This window comes from Trifolium pratense, linkage group LG6 (assembly GCF_020283565.1).
Source record: "Trifolium pratense cultivar HEN17-A07 linkage group LG6, ARS_RC_1.1, whole genome shotgun sequence".
Lineage (NCBI taxonomy): Eukaryota > Viridiplantae > Streptophyta > Magnoliopsida > Fabales > Fabaceae > Trifolium > Trifolium pratense.
Window position 1 is genome coordinate 21,659,541 of NC_060064.1, and position 17,276 is coordinate 21,676,816.

The 17,276-nt window shown below is 31.7% G+C and overlaps 2 protein-coding genes across 2 annotated transcripts; one reads left to right on the forward strand and one right to left on the reverse strand.

Moving 5' to 3' along the window:
• Positions 1–1,914: 1,914 nt before the first annotated feature.
• Positions 1,915–9,460, forward strand: LOC123891204 (AT-hook motif nuclear-localized protein 9-like). Its single transcript, XM_045941046.1, has 6 exons — positions 1,915–2,451; positions 3,412–3,924; positions 6,630–6,697; positions 7,322–7,453; positions 8,143–8,304; positions 8,928–9,460. The coding sequence occupies exons 2-6, from the start codon at positions 3,492–3,494 to the stop codon at positions 9,168–9,170; spliced, it is 1,038 nt and encodes a 345-aa protein (XP_045797002.1). The 5' UTR covers positions 1,915–2,451; positions 3,412–3,491; the 3' UTR covers positions 9,171–9,460.
• Positions 9,461–11,025: 1,565 nt separating this feature from the next.
• LOC123891910 (O-glucosyltransferase rumi homolog) lies at positions 11,026–14,831 on the reverse strand. The gene is made up of 6 exons (XM_045941779.1): positions 14,788–14,831; positions 12,879–13,457; positions 12,307–12,499; positions 12,156–12,220; positions 11,658–11,868; positions 11,026–11,280 (listed from the first exon to the last, which is right to left on the reverse strand). The coding sequence occupies exons 1-6, from the start codon at positions 14,829–14,831 to the stop codon at positions 11,026–11,028; spliced, it is 1,347 nt and encodes a 448-aa protein (XP_045797735.1).
• Positions 14,832–17,276: the final 2,445 nt, after the last annotated feature.

Consider the following 17,276-nt stretch of genomic DNA (forward strand, 5'->3'; position numbering starts at 1 on the left):
CCCTTAATTTTTTTAGTAGCAACAAAAATATTTTATTAACAAACTCATCATAACATAAGACATATTTTTTTAGCAGCAAAAATATTTTATTAACAAATTTCTCATAATATAAGACATTTTTTTTTACGTAAGTTAGACACAGGCAGTTGCGGTACTCGCTTTCCTGACCCGCTAGTACTAGTATAAAGGCCGTACAAAAGACAAAAAAAAAAAAAAAAAGTGCATTCGGGTCATTGACTTTTTTTCTTATACAAAGAGATAGGAGAGATCAAAGAAATAGTTGCAGCACAACAACATCAACCGTGGGTTGTTCAATATAAGAGATAAAAAGTTATTATTATTTGCTGAATTCACAAATGTTATTGAATTCATAGATTTATTTGAATGTTTTACAAGGTTATTGAGAGAGAGAAGAGAGAGAGATGAAGGATGAATATGATGATAATAGGTGATAAATGATGAATAACAATATAAAAAAAATTGAGAATCTCATGAATTTTGATGAGATTGTTGAATGAGTGTTTTCTTTATATTTTTAACTAAGTCTAAAAGTCCATTAAAATATGTAGATTTTCTTTATATGTTTGAAGATCTAGATTTTTGTTGTTGAAGTTTATGAAAAAATTAATGGATTTAAACGAAACTTTTATGAACTAAGGGATCAAAGTTAAACCTAAAAATTAGTTAAGAGATAAAAGAGTGATTAAACTTTTTATTTATATTAAATCATATTTTTTTTTTGGCTTTCATATTAAATATGATATTTATTGTCAAAAGAAAATGTTATAGGAGTAGTAATAGATAGCATAGATTCTCTAAGATTTGTGAGATATTTTGGGTGATGAAGGCCAATGATATATTGAAGTTAAACACCCTATCGTGAGTGGGTTGCACTTGCAACAAAATATTGATCGGATCCTACAAAGTGCGTGGATAGAGAGATTATAAAATGAATATGTTCAAGTGACAATAATATTAGTATATGATTGGTTTCAATTTTAGAGGATATGTAGAATTGATTCTATGATGTTTAGAGGGTGATTGAATTTTCTTTGTAGAATTGATTCTATTACCTAGAACTGATTCCAATTGAAGCAATATTTTGTAGCTTTTCAATTCTCATAAAAATCAATTCTTCACATAAACCTCAATTTTACCTTTCTCAATTCGATTCTTGTTTTATGCATATGAAAAATATTTCTTTGAGGGTGGAGAATTCACTTTATGTGTCTAATATATTCACCGACAAAAATTAATCATCGTTAATAACATTAAAAACTTCGTGGACTTTGCCCTCTTTTTGTAACAAAAAAAATATATTAGAAACTTCGTACCAATATTGTGATAAACAAAATAAAATAAAGATATTACAAAATTGTCAATTGACAATCCCAAAATATTACAGTATATTTTATTTACTAGTACTACACTAATTACTTAATAATTTTATAGTTCATTGGCAAAAGATATTATTGTATTTATCGTTCAATTTTTTTTCTTTCTATTAACTCTTTAATTTTTCGAAAAGATGATCTAATAATTTAAATTCGGTGGAGACGAAGGTAAAATCAGAAAAATTGAATTTGAGTTATCATAATGAATATTAGATTATAAGATAGTTTTCAATCAAAGACAAAAAAGATATTACGATTTATAAAACATTTACAAAGATATACTAGTATTTCACTTAACTCTCTGAAAATCTTGAAATTTATTCCGAGTGCTCTTTAAATCTAAGGTGATTTTACACCCAATCACTCTAGATTTCAATTTTTTTTTGACAAAAAAAATCATTTTTTGTTTTTTGTTTAATTTCATTTTTTTTATTGCTTCAAATATTATTATTTTTGACTAATATTGCTTCAAATATTTAAAAATACAAAATAAAATATTCTGTATTATCCAAAACAAAACAAACAAAAAGTGCTTTTTCTGTTTGCTTCTCCTTACCTAAATCCCAGAAACAAACACACAGCATCAGCATCTCCGATATCGCAACCCAAACCAGGAGAGAGAAAGTATTGCAAAATAATAAACCCTCTTTTTTTAGAGAGAGAAAGTAAGCATAGCCCTAGAATTTTATGCAACCAGATAAGCACTTTTCTGTGCAGCTCATTCACACACTAGATGGAGAGAGAGTGAGAAAAAAACCATTTTTTCGTTTACCCTTTTTCATTTTTATAATAACCCTTTTCCTCTCTCTCTCTCTCTCTCTCTCTCTCTCTCTCTCTCTCTCTCTCTCTCTCTCTCTCTCTCTCTCTCTCTCTCCATTGTTGCTTAGTAATTTGCGTTCTTTGCACTCACACTGGTTTTTTCTTACTACCACTCTTCTCCAAGTAAAGAAAAACGATATCTTTTTTTTTGTCTTTTTCCACAATCACTAGCTTCAATTTGTGCACAGGTGGAATTGGTGATGTGCAACTGCATAACCTTTTGTTCTTTCCTATAAATGTATGTATGATCCTTCCCTTGTCATTATTTATATTTTATCTGCATGTTGCATTTTCTCTTTCATGTATTTGGGGTGTTAAATTTTGTTCTAATTCAAAGCCCAATTTACCAAAGTTTGTGACTTTATATGTCAGAAACATCATGACTGTCATTTTGAGGTCCCTTTGTTTGGAACTTCTTTCATGTATTTATGACTACTTTTCTGTTTTTGGGCTGTTGGTTTTCTTAGTGTTGGCAACTTGGCATGGAGGGTTGAGTTTTATCTGTAATGGGTATATGGTTACTTTTGAAATTGCTTTGTGTCTAAGGTTTATAATTGGTGCTGGTAAGAGTGGACCTTTCCATGTTTAACATGTAACTTTTTTTAGTTATACTATGTAGCAACAACACTACATATTAAAAGTGTGTCTGGTGTCCGACAGTGACATATGTGGTTATATTCAATCACTTACATATGTGGTTACATTCAATCACTTTCATTTATTACCGTGTTAGTGGTTGCGTCTGTGTTTGCGTCTGTGCTTCATATGTTTAGTAAGATGCCATATAGCTTCTCCTTTTGTCTTCTGTTAAATATGTACATGTTATTATTGGATAGCGGTTCCCTTATTTGTGTGGATGCCTTGGCTTTCCATCTTTATCTCTAATTTATCTTCTACTTTATGGCTGTCTTGTCTTCTACATTTGTGGGTACCATTTAGTCTTGTGTCCTTTCATTTTCTTTCGTATGTATTGTTAATATGTTGTTATCAAGGAAAAACTTTATCAGCTAGAAGCTACCCTATTTTGATTTGAAGGATTATTAGTCTTTCTTCTCAAACTACAGTTACAAATAGTATAATTTAAGGCTTAAGCACTGTTTTGACTTGAGACTCTTTTTGGTTATTTGTTATTGAATTTCATATATTTTATGGTATTCTAATATATGGATATTTGTCATTAAACTCTATTTGTGAACAGAGCTTGGTCATAAGTATTTATTATATTTCAATATCGGAGGTAAGAGTTGCTTGTGAAAGAAGGCATTTTGAAGTAAATGCATGGATCACGGGGACCATATGGCGTTACCCGGTTCTGCATCTTACTATATGCAGCAGAGAGGACTAGCTGGTTCTGGAGCACAACCTGAGTTACATGTTTCGCCGAGTTTTAATCAATTGTCTAATCCCAATCTACCATTTCAATCCAGCATTGGTGGTGGTAGTAACATTGGATCAACATTACCTTTAGAATCTTTACCAATTTCATCTCAAGGTGTCAATGTGAGTGGTCCTACCGGGGTACCATCTGGGGAGACTGTGAAAAGGAAGAGAGGAAGGCCGAGGAAATATGGCTCTGATAGAGTTGTGTCGTTGGCACTGAGTCCAAGTCCAGCACAATCTAGTAATCCCGGAACCGTGATGCAAGGAGGCCCGAAACGAGGGAGAGGGCGTCCACCTGGGAGTGGGAAGAAACAACAATTGGCTTCTTTTGGTAATTCTCTATTGCAATTTATTGTTTGTTAGTGTTAATACTTAATTATGATTATTGTTTGATGCATGAATGGTATGTATGGGATTTGAAGCAATTTTTCAAACTGGTCATGAGATTGGTGAAAAGAATGGTTACAGTTAACTGGTTTAACTATGAGCCTGGTTGTTACTTGTTACTGTATTTTTCTTTTTCATAAAAATAACTTATTTTGAAAAAAACCAGGGTCCGATGATTTAAGGTTATGTATAAAAAAGATGTTTTTTTAGACAAATGTAAGTAGAAGCTATTTTTTGTTTGGTTACAATTATTAAATCATTTTTTTTTTGACAAAATCATTTTTTTTTAAAAGGTAGTTTTTTTTTTGTATTAACCCTCTGGTTCCTAGGGGAAGGGGGCCCGGTAATCCAGAGTTCGGCCTCGAGGTAAGTAAGGCCTGGCCAAAAATTGTTCCCACTAGAAATCGAACTCGGGTTCTCCCGAACGATTTGTCCTAGGGGTAGTTATTAAGTCTTTTTTTGAAAAAAGACTATGGGTGCGTTTGATCTGCTAAAAAACAGAGGACTAGACCGGACAACTTTTGTTGTACCCTGTTTGATTTAGAAATTGGTTATGGGACTGGACAAAATAGGTAGCAGACAAAAACAAGAATTTTTGACCCCCCACTGAACCACGGGACAACTTTTTGTCCACAGTACAACTATGGACAAAAAATAAGGATTTAGATAAATAATTTACAAATTAACTGCTGAACATCATGGAACACTTCTTTGTAAACCGCATTTACAGTTTCATTTGTATCTTCTCCTTTTTCATCGGTTGGTTGTCAATAACTTTAAGCCTTTCCTTGAAGTTACTCTTGACATTGCAACATATAGTTGTCCATGAGAGAAAATTGACTGTGGAAGATATTCGCCATGACTGGCCCTGACTCTTATATATATATATATATATATATATATAGTAAATGGAAAGCATATTCAGCGTTTGAATTTAAATTTGAAATCGGATTTAATGACCTGTTTTAATGGATTAATTTCATCAGGTCCATTTAGGGTTATATAATTAGGGTTACTTGGAGACATAACTTTTATATTAATAAAGATAAAGATAACGGTAAAGATCTCTAAGAAATAAACCACTTTTTTACACAACTTTTTTTACACAACTTTAAAATCACTTTTTTCATAAGCTAAACAAACGGGCATTATTTACTTTTATTATTATTGAACATGTTAACTAATATTAGTATAACGCTGTAATAAATTCAGAGAAAATTCAAATGAACATAAAAATGATCATAATCTTATTGGATCTAGTTCATTAGTGTTGCTATGACTATGACTGCACCTAGAATGATCATAATCTAAATCTTGTAAGAAAAAAGAAACTTCAATATTAAGAACTAAATAATAATTCATACTCATTACTGAATGTCATATGTTGTGCTTTTAACTTGAAATTGAATTTTTATTAGGTTAAATTATTGTTTTAGTCTGACTTGATTTTTTTATTACAAAATTAATAAATAACAAAGACAACTGGTTCATACCGGTTCTTCGTCGGTGATTTTGGACTGGTTTGATTGATTCCTATGCTTTCAATAGCGCTCTGGGTGGCGTGATAGAGTTGGTTTGGTGCGGAAGAGTGCCTAGCCTCCCCCACACGTGGTAAGGTGGTGTAGAATAGAGTTGCAGCCGCATTCGCGCATGAGAAACGCGTGTTTGGCAAAGGAGGCCCCACTACAGGAGCGCAATTTTTTAGGGTTTGAAAATCCTAAAATACCCTTAAAATGGAGTAGTTACAGGGGTATTTTTGGGGTTTATCCTCATCTCTTTTGTGGCCACAGAAGAGATACGCCTGATCTCTCTTCTCGCCACACTCTCTCTTTATCTTTCACTTTACCCTCTGCTGTCGCCGAAGATGCCTCGTTTAATTGCTGGTCAAACATCACTCCAATGCCGTAAGGGTTTTTAAAAGTTTGGATTGAAGTTTTGTAAATCTATATTCAAATGTTATTGGTTCTAATTTTTATTTTAGCTGTTTATTTATATATTTTTTATGTTGCCAACTTGGCATGCTGCTATCATAATGACATGAATAAGCAGTGGAATTTAAGTTTCGTTCTATAATTCTAATTCCGGTCCTTTTTATAAGAAACAATTGACTTTTTTGGTTCATTGAATAATTTTCTTGAGTTTAAATTTTTGCTGGTCTCCAAGAGAGAGATGCATTTTTTAATTGCGAATGAAAGGAAATCTGATTACAATTAAATTTGATGATTATGATCTAAATGTTCATCTATATATAGCGTGATTCCTTTTCACAATTGTAGAATTATATAGACAGAAAATAGCGTTACCTGATTCATTAGCTACTGTACCAGGTTATAATAATCAAGCTATTGAAAATTATTTTATCAATATTGAAAAATTAAATGTTTCTAACCAAGTATACTGTATGTGCACGGCATGCCATACGTGTGTTGTGTGTGTGTGTGTGTGAGTGTGTGTGTGTGTGTGAGAGAGAGAGAGAGTGATTGCATGTGATATAAAAAGTTGCAAGGGCTCCGACATGCATATAAATTATAAAATAACAAGAATTTCATGATCACAACATATGATGATACTTATATTTATCATAACACATAAGTTTGCTAAGTTCTTTATCTGCAGTTTCTGATGTTTTTAGTGGTTGCTTATTGTCAGGTGAGTCGATGCCTGGTTCAGCTGGGGTTGGATTCACTCCACATATCGTCCATGTTGCAATTGGTGAAGTAAGTTTTTTTTTTTTAATTAATTTAGATTTATCTTCTGTTTTGGATTTATATGTTGTTTAAATTTGCAGGACAAATATGCGGAAAAGAGAGAAAAGATAAATATGAATTTGAATGATATTATGTTTTTGTTAAGACTTAGATGTCAGAAAGATATCATGGTGATGTGTAGATATGCATTGTTTTACAATCAGTAGCCTAATATAAGATGACCCCTAAAGCATAAGAATCCTTATATTTTTACCTATTTAAATAAATGTTAACTTCTGAATTTCTATTGATTTGTCTGTTCTTATTATTTTACTATAAGTTTTATCTAAAGGATCTGCTGACATATATTTACAACCGAATTTTTGCATCGTGGAGCAAGGAAAGGTGGTAGGCACTATGTAGTTCGTACAACTAATTTTTTTGAATAACGATAAAAGTTAGAATTAAATACTGAACAGATTTTCATATATACTGTTTTCCTCTTAAAAGGAAAATTGACCTGATTTCCATTAATTCTTTTATGCTACTTAAAATCATAATGATTTTATTTCATGGTTTTTTGTCTCGTTTCAATTTTTTGGCATTTATATAAATATTGGAGAATTACACTTTTGAACTTTTTTTCTCCTGCAGGACATTTCAGCAAAAGTCATAGCATTGTCTCAGGTGCGCGCTAGGGCTTTATGTGTCCTTTCCGGTTTTGGCAGTGTCTCCGCTGTCACACTTGGTCAGCCTTCTAGTTCAGGTGGCACTGTCCAATATGAGGTGTGGACACTCTCTTACTATTATTGTGTTAATTTAATTTGGATACACTTACAGGTTCAAATGAAATTGCTGTTGATGGCATATGTAATTGTGTTAATTAGAGTTAATATGATTGATTGATTAATAAATGCAGTTGTTGGAAGAATGCCTTAATATTTTTATTCACGTTAAGACTTGTATTAGTACTGCAATTTAAGAATATTTTGTGGCTACTTTTCAAATTGTTCTCTATGCGAGCCTTTGAACATGTGTCGCAGCTCTTCTACAATGCCATGCTAACCGAAACTTAGTTGTATAGTTTAAACATGGAATTTGTTGCAAAATAATTCATTAATACATTCCTAATCCTGAGTATGTGTGTCCACACATGTATAATAACATATATGACTGGTATAAATAAATTTTGATACACTTCTACTAAAACAAAGTAAATTTATGCCATTGAATCTTTTGATTTTTTGAGTCACCATGCTTTTCTGATTGGTGTGTTTACTATCTTAGCTTTAAGCACATATTTTGAATAGGAAATTTCTATTAATGTAGACCTTTGTAGTCATAATCACGGATTCTACATTTACCTTCTCGAGTTTGTATTGCTTTTACTTGCTGCTTTCTCTACATCCACTCTCTCTCATTATAAGGTTGTTTATATATTTATTTAATTGTCGGCTTGGTTTTGACTTTGTTAGGGACATTTTGAAATCCTGAGCTTGTCAGGCTCTTTGTTGCCAACTGAGAATGGCAGCATACGGGACCGAGCTGGTGGGATAAGTGTTATGCTTTCTAGTCCTGAAGGCCGCGTATTTGGTGGAAGAGTTGCTGGGCAGCTAATTGCTTCAGCTCCTACCAAGGTAACATTTCTTGTTTCTTGCTGTGTTTTGTCTCTTTAAAATTTGTTCACGTTGGAATCAGTCCTTGCAATATTCATTTTACTTTTTATGTAGTCAGCAATGGTGTGACTAAAATCAAATGTTCTATATATTACAAGGCTCAATTCAAACATAAAAAAATATTTCAGGGACTAAAAGAAACAAGAAAGACCAAAAGCAAAAATAAAGTATATTTGCATGGTTTAAAACAATTGTTTTGTTTACTGATACTAAAAGTAAAATGTGGCATATCTGTAGGGACCAAAAATATATTTAAACCTATTTTGTATTATACTTTTGGAACATATATCTAATGAGTTTAAATTTGACACACTATTAGTGTTCAATGTGGTACTTAAGCCATGAGGCTCTCCCATCTATTGGACTAGTGTTTTGGGTTGGGCTCTCCTCATGTGCTTAAGTCCTAACAGTGACTATAGAAGTAGTTATGATTCAAGTCAAACAATTTTAATGATCGAGTTTTCTTTGTTGCTGAGGAAAATGATATGCGTTTATGATTGATTGCCAGTCTAAATGAACTTTACACAATTAAAATCATATATAATTTTCCAGCTACTTACTAAACATAGAAGTCATGACTGTAGGTGGTGGTTGGGACCTTTCTATGGGGTAGATTAAATGGAAGGAACAAGAAAAAGGAAAGTTCAGAAGATGCTGAAGGTGCTGTGGAATCAGTTCATCAAGGAGCTCATAATCCGGGTGCACTGAATAGCATTTCACCAAACCAAAATCTGACCCCAACCTCATCTTTAAGTCCTTGGTCAGCAGCATCGCGTCCGATGGATATGCGTAATTCTCACGGTGACATTGATTTAATGCGTGGTTGATGTGTACTGTGTATATATTCAGAATCATGGTCACTCATCTCTAATTTTGTTTTAGTAGAGCGATGACAGAATGGAAAGTACAAAGAGTAGAGTAGAGGAAGCTGACTTTTGCAATTGATAAATCTCACTTAGCTATCATCCTCCCACCCATGATTTAATTTGAAGGTTTCATGCTCCTCCTTATTGGTAATGATACTTTTTATGCCCTTTTTGAAAAAATTAACTTGGGCTAGATGTTTTATGTGATTTTGAAACAATATTTATGACAAATAATTTTGTGGTTTTTTTTTTTAATTGAATGGCTGAGAATGCATTCGTGAAGTAGTTTATATTTGCAATAGAGGAATGCTACGGACACACGCTCTAGCACTCTCTTTTGGACACCTCATCTGCTCAACTATTGGTCCATGTCGCCGTTTTAAAAAATAGGCCAAAACTTATGCACGTGCAGTTTTTGCTGTTCCCCAATCAAAAACAACACCTGTATAAGTATTCTACATCACCCGCTCTTATTCATAACTGCATTTTTTGTCTCTCTTGATTCGTGCATTCCTTCCTATTTTTTATCTTCCTCTACGGTTTCGTGCATTTCTTTCACTCCTTCTCTGTTAGCTACCAGTAAATCACGGTCCAATAACAAAATGATGAAAAGAAACATAAAAAAAAAAAAGAGAATGAATATTTCAACTAGTTATCTTAACAAAAACTATATACATATTAGTACAAGTTTTGGATAACTTCAGTAAATGAAATCAATGTTATATACATATTAGTACAAGTTTTGGATAACTTCATTAAATGAAATCAATGTTGCATAACTGAGGTGCTCTCGACACCTTTTGTCCATGACTTTGGTCTCGAGAGCAAACTAGGCTCCAGGGTTCGAGGCCAGAGTCATGGACAACTAACAATTTGCCATTCAAAAAAAAAGAAACACCCGTCGTACTCCTTGATTTGGAATTGAACTGGACCTTTTAACATCCAATTGATGACGATGTCACTCTATGAATGTTGTTCGGTGGAGAGGCTTCAGAATTGGAGAGGTTTCCTTTAGAAATCTATTTAATAACCGGGTTTTGGGAATGATTTAAGAACAACATTGAAAGAAAAAAAACTTGATCATTTTCAAAATTCTGTAAAAACACTCTAGTTCATGTATAATCTATGACTATGTGGCACCGACCCTTTCAATTTCAAGGTCTGACACTCACATGGTATAGACACATGTGCTTCCGTTTCAAGATTTTAAATTGCGGTAGCGGATGTGGTAGTAACGGTTGTGGTTGTTGCGAATGCGGTCATTGTGGTTGCTGCAGCACGCAATGCTGTTGTTGTGGCGTGAAATTGTATTGAAATTTCACAAACTATATATAATAAAACTACTATGTAACTACACTATTATCCACTATTGCATAGTCTTAGTTTATTCTATAAACATTAATTTGAATGTGTTTAAAATACACAGTCGATATATTGTTAAAAGTAAGATTTTTCTTTAGATTTAACACAAATTCGGATTTGAAGTTCATAAATTTTATTTTTTGATGATAACATTTGAACGAACATCGCCTAAAACCTCTAATGTGGCTTATAATGCGGTTACAATACGGCCGTATACGTGAGTGAATTAAAATCACACTGCAATTGCGATGCGATAAAAAAAATAAAAAAAATCAAGTCCATAAATATAACAAAAATATGACTAAGTCAAAACTTCTCACAAATATATCTTGCTGTCCACATTATTGTGTGTGTATGTATTATATAATATATTGTACTAGTGTTCTGTTTCTTGTTTAAAAAAAAAGTCTACAATGTACTAAAATATAATTATCCTTTCATAGCTTATTTGTCATCAATAAATAATTGTACATGGAGGTGTATCACTTGGTGACTTAACCATGGAATCAACCATAAATCCCCTCCAAATACCATCCACTGGACATGCCAAATTTTCAGAACAAACCTCAAAAGCTTCTGAAGGTATGGTTGGTTCAAATTTCAAGAGCTTTGCATATTCAGTCAATAGATGTAACATATAATCATACACTAACTTCATCTTTACATTCTCTTCTATGAACTTTGTCCCTTCTCTACCAATAGCTTTTGCCTGTTGAATTATGCATACAAAAAATATTCAGCTACAATTAAAATGATTATGAAGATGGGGTTTTCTAAGATTGATTTCATCACACTCTTCTTATGTTAGAGAATTTTGAATTACGTTTTCATGAGCTTAACTCAGTTGGTAGGAATATCGCATTTTATATCCAAGAGTCGAGGTTCGAACCCTAAACACTCAACTTATTCACCTTTAAAAGGTGAAATTATAGCTACTAGGTTAGCTAACCAAAAAAAAAAAAAAAGAAGAGAATTTTGAATTACTATATTTTCTTCTATTATATTAATAAAAATCTAAATTATTGTCTTTTTTTGTGAAGTAAATATTAGAGTATGAAGGTTAAATTGAATATATAGCTAGATTACCTTCTTTGGATGTGTATTGCCCCAATCTACCGCATGCTTAATATCTTCACACATGTTTTGCTTGCTGATGGGCCAAAAGTGCTTATGAGGTACTAAGCTTCTTGAAAAGAAATCATAATATCTTGGCTTTATGATCAAGGTCATTGAGTCACATGCTATTATATATTTTTCACTCACTGACCATGATACCCCTTCAACATAAATCTTGTACCTTCACATGAAAAGTAACACATGAAATGCAACAATTTACATTAGTGACAAATCTAAAGGTAACAAATTGGATTTCAATTTGGTGCAGTAACTCCGTCACCCAGTTTTCGATCTTAATCGTCTGATTTCAAATTAATAGCTGAAATTATTTTAATTGATTATGTTGTCCTATCTTTTAAATCGTGTGATATCAGATTAACGGCCGAGATAAAAAAATCTATATAACTGCATCTTTTAATAAATAATAACAATAAGTTACAAAAAAGCATGAAAAAAGTACTTAATTACCTGTGTGTACATTGATCTTCTAATTTTGTGTTCTTGAACCCTTGTTCAATTTCCTTATCCCAGTGCTAAAAACAAATAATATTCATTAATATAAGGTTTTCATAAAACATTTGATATATAATATTATTCATTTGATAAATTATATATTTACCAGTGAATATATACGAGCATTCCAATCATGTTGGTCTGTGGCATTGCACATCCTAAGCTTATACCTTGTTGAGGACACATGTGTGTTTCCTTTCCAAAAAGCATAGGGTACCCTATCCTTCCATTTGATCTTCTTGTTGCCTTCTTGTATGTCCTTCAACACTTTCTCCCAAGGTTTTATTCCAGTCTCAGCCCTTGAAAATTCAAACAAAATAAATAATGTGTAAGAATTTGTAGTCACAAAACATATATATAAACAAAATATTTTTTCCAAATTAACTTGGAGATTCTCTAAGTACATGTTTGGATTCACAGAGACTTCGATAGAATCAAACTGCCAGTGTTTAAACAATAATTACATTTAAGAGCTTTGTATATGTCTGTGAAATTCACTGTCAATTCAATTATGCACCAAAACTGTTAAGCCAATGTTTGATATTACATTTGATATATCAGAATTACAGTGATCGACTTTTCAAAAGCTACACTCAATAGTAGCTTCTGCTGAGTCACCGTGATTCTAACATATGGTGATATCAAACATACACTAGTAATTGAATATAGAAGCCTTACCAACCCCAAAAGGACCAATCAGGAAAGACAATATCAAGAGCATTATTCTGTCCACAATAACTAAAAATAGGTGGTGGTGTCACAGCTTGAAACTTTTGTTTATCCAACACAGTTTTGTCACCAGTCTCAAACAATAGCTCCAAATCTGGTACTCTTCCAGGGTACAACCTTAAAAGTTGTACTATTCCCCATACAGTGAACAGGTCCCTTGTTTGAAATGAATCTCCATAAGTTTCTACATAAGTTTTTCCTTGTTTAATCACAATTCTAAGCTGTGAAATGTTTTTTCCACTCTCCACCATTTCCCTTGTGATTCCTACACTCTTCCATGGTTTTAGATCTTCATGAATCCATCTAAAGTGCTCTGGACATGTTGATGCAGTTAATGATGAATCTTGATCTTGTTTGAATGTTTGAAATAGGGAATGATCCCTTGGACAGGTTCTTGTCTGGCTGCCATTGATGCAATTTAGTGTGTATTTGATTTCTTGCCTTTTGATGTTTGTAATTGTTTTGGTAGGAGAAGTGCTTGTTGTTTTGATCTGATCAAAGACAAGAAGCAAAATAATTGTGTTATCACTTGTGTAGATGAATTAATGTTGGTGCATATGAGAAATTATATATGGCCAATGAATGTTTTAAAAACCGAACTGCGAGTATCGTCAAATGTTTTTGACCCTCAAAATATAAAGACGGGAAAGTTTTCGAATTACAATTACTTTCTCTCACGTTCCTCATGCTGCCATAATCTTGATCATTCATCTAATATTTTCTCTCTCTTATTTTCTTTTTCATATATAGTTCAATTAACAATTATATTAGAAAAAAGAGAGAGGACAACACATAAAACCTGGGGGACTTAAAATCCGGGGGACTCTAAAAGGAGGTTGTATGAAAAATACATATTAAATATAAGTGTTTAAAATAAGATCAAGAGAGATTTGATTTTTTTTTTCTCCTCTCCATTATTCCTCTGCAATAAAACAAACACTTAAAAAATTATATATATATAGGAAAATGCTAAACAGTGCCCCCGGGCACTGGTTAAGGATGCAAAAATAGTAATTTGGCATTGGAGTTTGTGCAGTCAACTCCTCGAAAGTTTAAAAAGTATTCTTTTCTTTTCAAAACTTTCTGTTTTTGGTTTTCTTAACAAGTGCCCCGGGGGCACCGGTTAGCATGACCCTTATATATAATATATATGCTAATCAATCAATGTCTCCGCATAATCTATGAATCATAGACTTGTTGGGTCACACCAGCGGTAGCCGGATATCATCTATATTGGACTTAAGAACAACTCTACAAGTGAGTTGGACATCATACTTTAACTCAAAACTTTAAGGTGTTAGGTTTATGGGTAGCTACACTACACTTGCACCGTCGTTGTCGCTGTTCAACGGGACACGCCGTCTGACCATCTTTGTCGGGAAAACTTTCGATACAAGGAGGCAGTCGAACCCTTCATCGAACCATCGGCTCTGATACTTGTTGGGTCATGAGAGGGTCACCACAGAGCCAACGAACCGCAAATTGGTTCGCGCATACCGGTTCACTGTACTTTTACGTATTGGTTCGTCATAATTCGCGAACCAATTCGCGGTACTCTACCATGTGGCAACTAATCAATTGCACTCTGATGTACTGTGAATCAATAAACTAACACTACTTTATTTATAGCCAAATTGCCTCCATGTTTACTAACACCATCAATGTGGGACTTAAACTTTTCAAACTTCATACATTGTTACTCAGCCACTTACTTTTTAACAACTAAATAGTCTTTCTAATTTATAGTGTACCGATTGAACGTACCACGAACTGAAATAGGGTACCGACTATGTATACCTCCTTGCGTACCGAATACTTTGAGGGTTGCGTACCGCGTACAAGAACCCGTACCACATACCGGAACGAATTGCGAACCAGGTGACTATGTTGGGGATCATTCATATTGAGCTTAAGAACAACTCTACAAGTGAGTTGGACACCACACTTTAACCTAAAACCTTAATGTGGATGATCCCCTTAATGCCCCTCGTGTCTCAACAAGACTTTCTTAGACCATGGTGAACTCACGTGTTCCAACTCGAAAGGTAAGCGCAAGTGGCAAAGAATTCATTATAAATTAAAACTATTTTCTTTGTGGATCATGTACCCAATAAAAATCTCATTTGTTAGATAATCCTCCGAAATCTTGTCGTTTGTCTGTATGGTATTTGTTTGAATTTAGTTTCTGGTCATGTCATTGATGCCATGTCCATGAACACTGAGGTTTTCATGCCATCATTTTGTTCAGAAAAAGAAAAATATATTGGAGGATACGATTAACTACGTACACACAAATAAACATAAACATTGATATAAAAATAATGGTCATTAAATAAGAAGCATAACGTAACGAGAACTAATATTGATTGATGTAAGTATAAATTAACAGCAATGACAAAGAAGAGAAGATGAAGGAATTGAAGAAAAACTTACAGGATCAGACCGGTTGATGATGTAGGTGTTCCAACCACTTATAATCATAAAATAGATGATGAAAAAAAGTGTGCTCAATATAATCCATCTATTCACCATGCTAACACAAATGCAACAAAGTAAGTACAAGACCACAATCCACGATATGTCTATTTTATTTATTTATTACAGATTCAGATTTTTTATTTTATATTTATTATTTTTCCTTTTGGGTCCAAAAAAAAAAGAAACAAAAGATTTTTTTTCCTTCTTTTATAAAAACTAAAAAAAGAAAAAATTGATTAAATTGATAAGGAACAACTCGGACTCTTTAGGGTCAACTCACCCTAAGTCAACGTGAAGAACACTCTAATAAGTGATACCTAATTATATGTTTTTGACCAGGTTTGTTGTGTTTGTATCGCGGAAACTGTTGTTTTTGTAAGAATGAGAATACTCTCCTTGATTTTTATTTTTTTATAGAGAATACTCATTATCTTATTCATTCATTACATCTCTATATATAGAATTAAACCGTGGTACAAAACATATTTTTAAAGAATTAAATTGTAGTTCAAAACATATTTTTAAACTATATCTACTACTAATATATTAAATCTGATTACTACCAAAGTTACTAATTTATTCTTATTACTTTTAACCACGTTACAAGTTTTATATCTTTCATTGTAATTTCACTGAAAAAATATAAAATAAATATAGAAAGAAGATATGGTTAAAAATAAGAACAAAACAATAAAAAAAGAAACATAAAAAAACAATATAGAAAAATTATACAAAGTTTAGTCAATAAAAAAATTGTAGAAAAACAAAAATAGGAAGAAACAATCTATTGTTTAGTCACTGTAAAAAAAAATCTATTGTTTAGTCAATAAAGAAACAATCTATACACAAAAATAGGAAGAACAAAAAACAATAAAAAAATTATACAAAGTTTAGTCAATAAAAAAAATTGCTGAAAAAATAAGAAAAAACCGCATAAAAATAGGAATATACAAATAAAAAAACATTTGTCAAAAAAAATAAAATAAAAAAACAATATTCGAAAAAGAAAAACATAAACAATTTTTCATTAAAGAAAAAAGAAAAAAAGAAACATCAACAAATTTTTTTTATAAAAGAAATATAAATAATCTATTACTATTACTAATATATTAATTAAAAAAATTACCACCAAAATTACTAATTTATCCTTATTACTTTTAACCACGTTGCAAGTTTTATATCCTTCATTGTAATTTCACTACAAATAATATTAAAAAAAAAATATAGAAAGATGATATAATTAAAAATAGCAACAAAACAGATTATAGATAGGAACAAAACAAAAAAATTTATATATAAAAATAGGAAAAAAAAAACAATAAAAAAATTATGGAAAAAAAACCCATAAAAATAGGAATATAGAAATTAAAAAAAATCTATAAAAATATTTTTCATCAAAAAAAGAAAAGAAACACAAACAACTTTTTTTTATAAACGAAGCATAAATAATATTATTACAAAGTTTACTACTAATCATTAATAATAATATAATAAAGTTAGTTAGTATCAAACTTACTAAATTATCCTAAATATTCGTAATAAAATTTCTAATTTTTGATTAAAAATATACACAAGACTATTATTTGTCACTGAAACAAAAAAATTGAATAAATAAGTCTATAAGAAATAATTAACACAATAATTTCACTTATATTTTAACAATATTATATAACAAATTTTTAGATATTTAATTTTAAATAAATTTTCTACATTAATATAATGACAAACTCAAATATCGAATAAAAATTAATACACTCATGTGAATGCATCGGTCTTTAAACTAGTAATATAATAATAAAATAATAAAGTTAATTACTATCAAATTTACTAAATTATCCTTAATATTCACAATCAAATTTCTAATTTTTT

Excerpts from the sequence above, each read along its gene's own strand:
- LOC123891204 (XM_045941046.1), top strand. The coding sequence starts at position 3,492 with ATGGATCACGGGGACCATATGGCGTTACCCGGTTCTGCATCTTACTAT. Across the intron at positions 7,454-8,142 it reads GTGGCACTGTCCAATATGAG|GGACATTTTGAAATCCTGAG; the intron begins GTGTGGACACTC and ends TGACTTTGTTAG. Across the intron at positions 8,305-8,927 it reads TTGCTTCAGCTCCTACCAAG|GTGGTGGTTGGGACCTTTCT; the intron begins GTAACATTTCTT and ends TCATGACTGTAG.
- LOC123891910 (XM_045941779.1), bottom strand. The coding sequence starts at position 14,831 with ATGAATGATCCCCAACATAGTCACCTGGTTCGCAATTCGTTCCG. Across the intron at positions 13,458-14,787 it reads CTGGTTCGCAATTCGTTCCG|TGATAACACAATTATTTTGC; the intron begins GTATGTGGTACG and ends CATCTACACAAG. Across the intron at positions 11,281-11,657 it reads GCAATACACATCCAAAGAAG|GCAAAAGCTATTGGTAGAGA; the intron begins GTAATCTAGCTA and ends ATAATTCAACAG.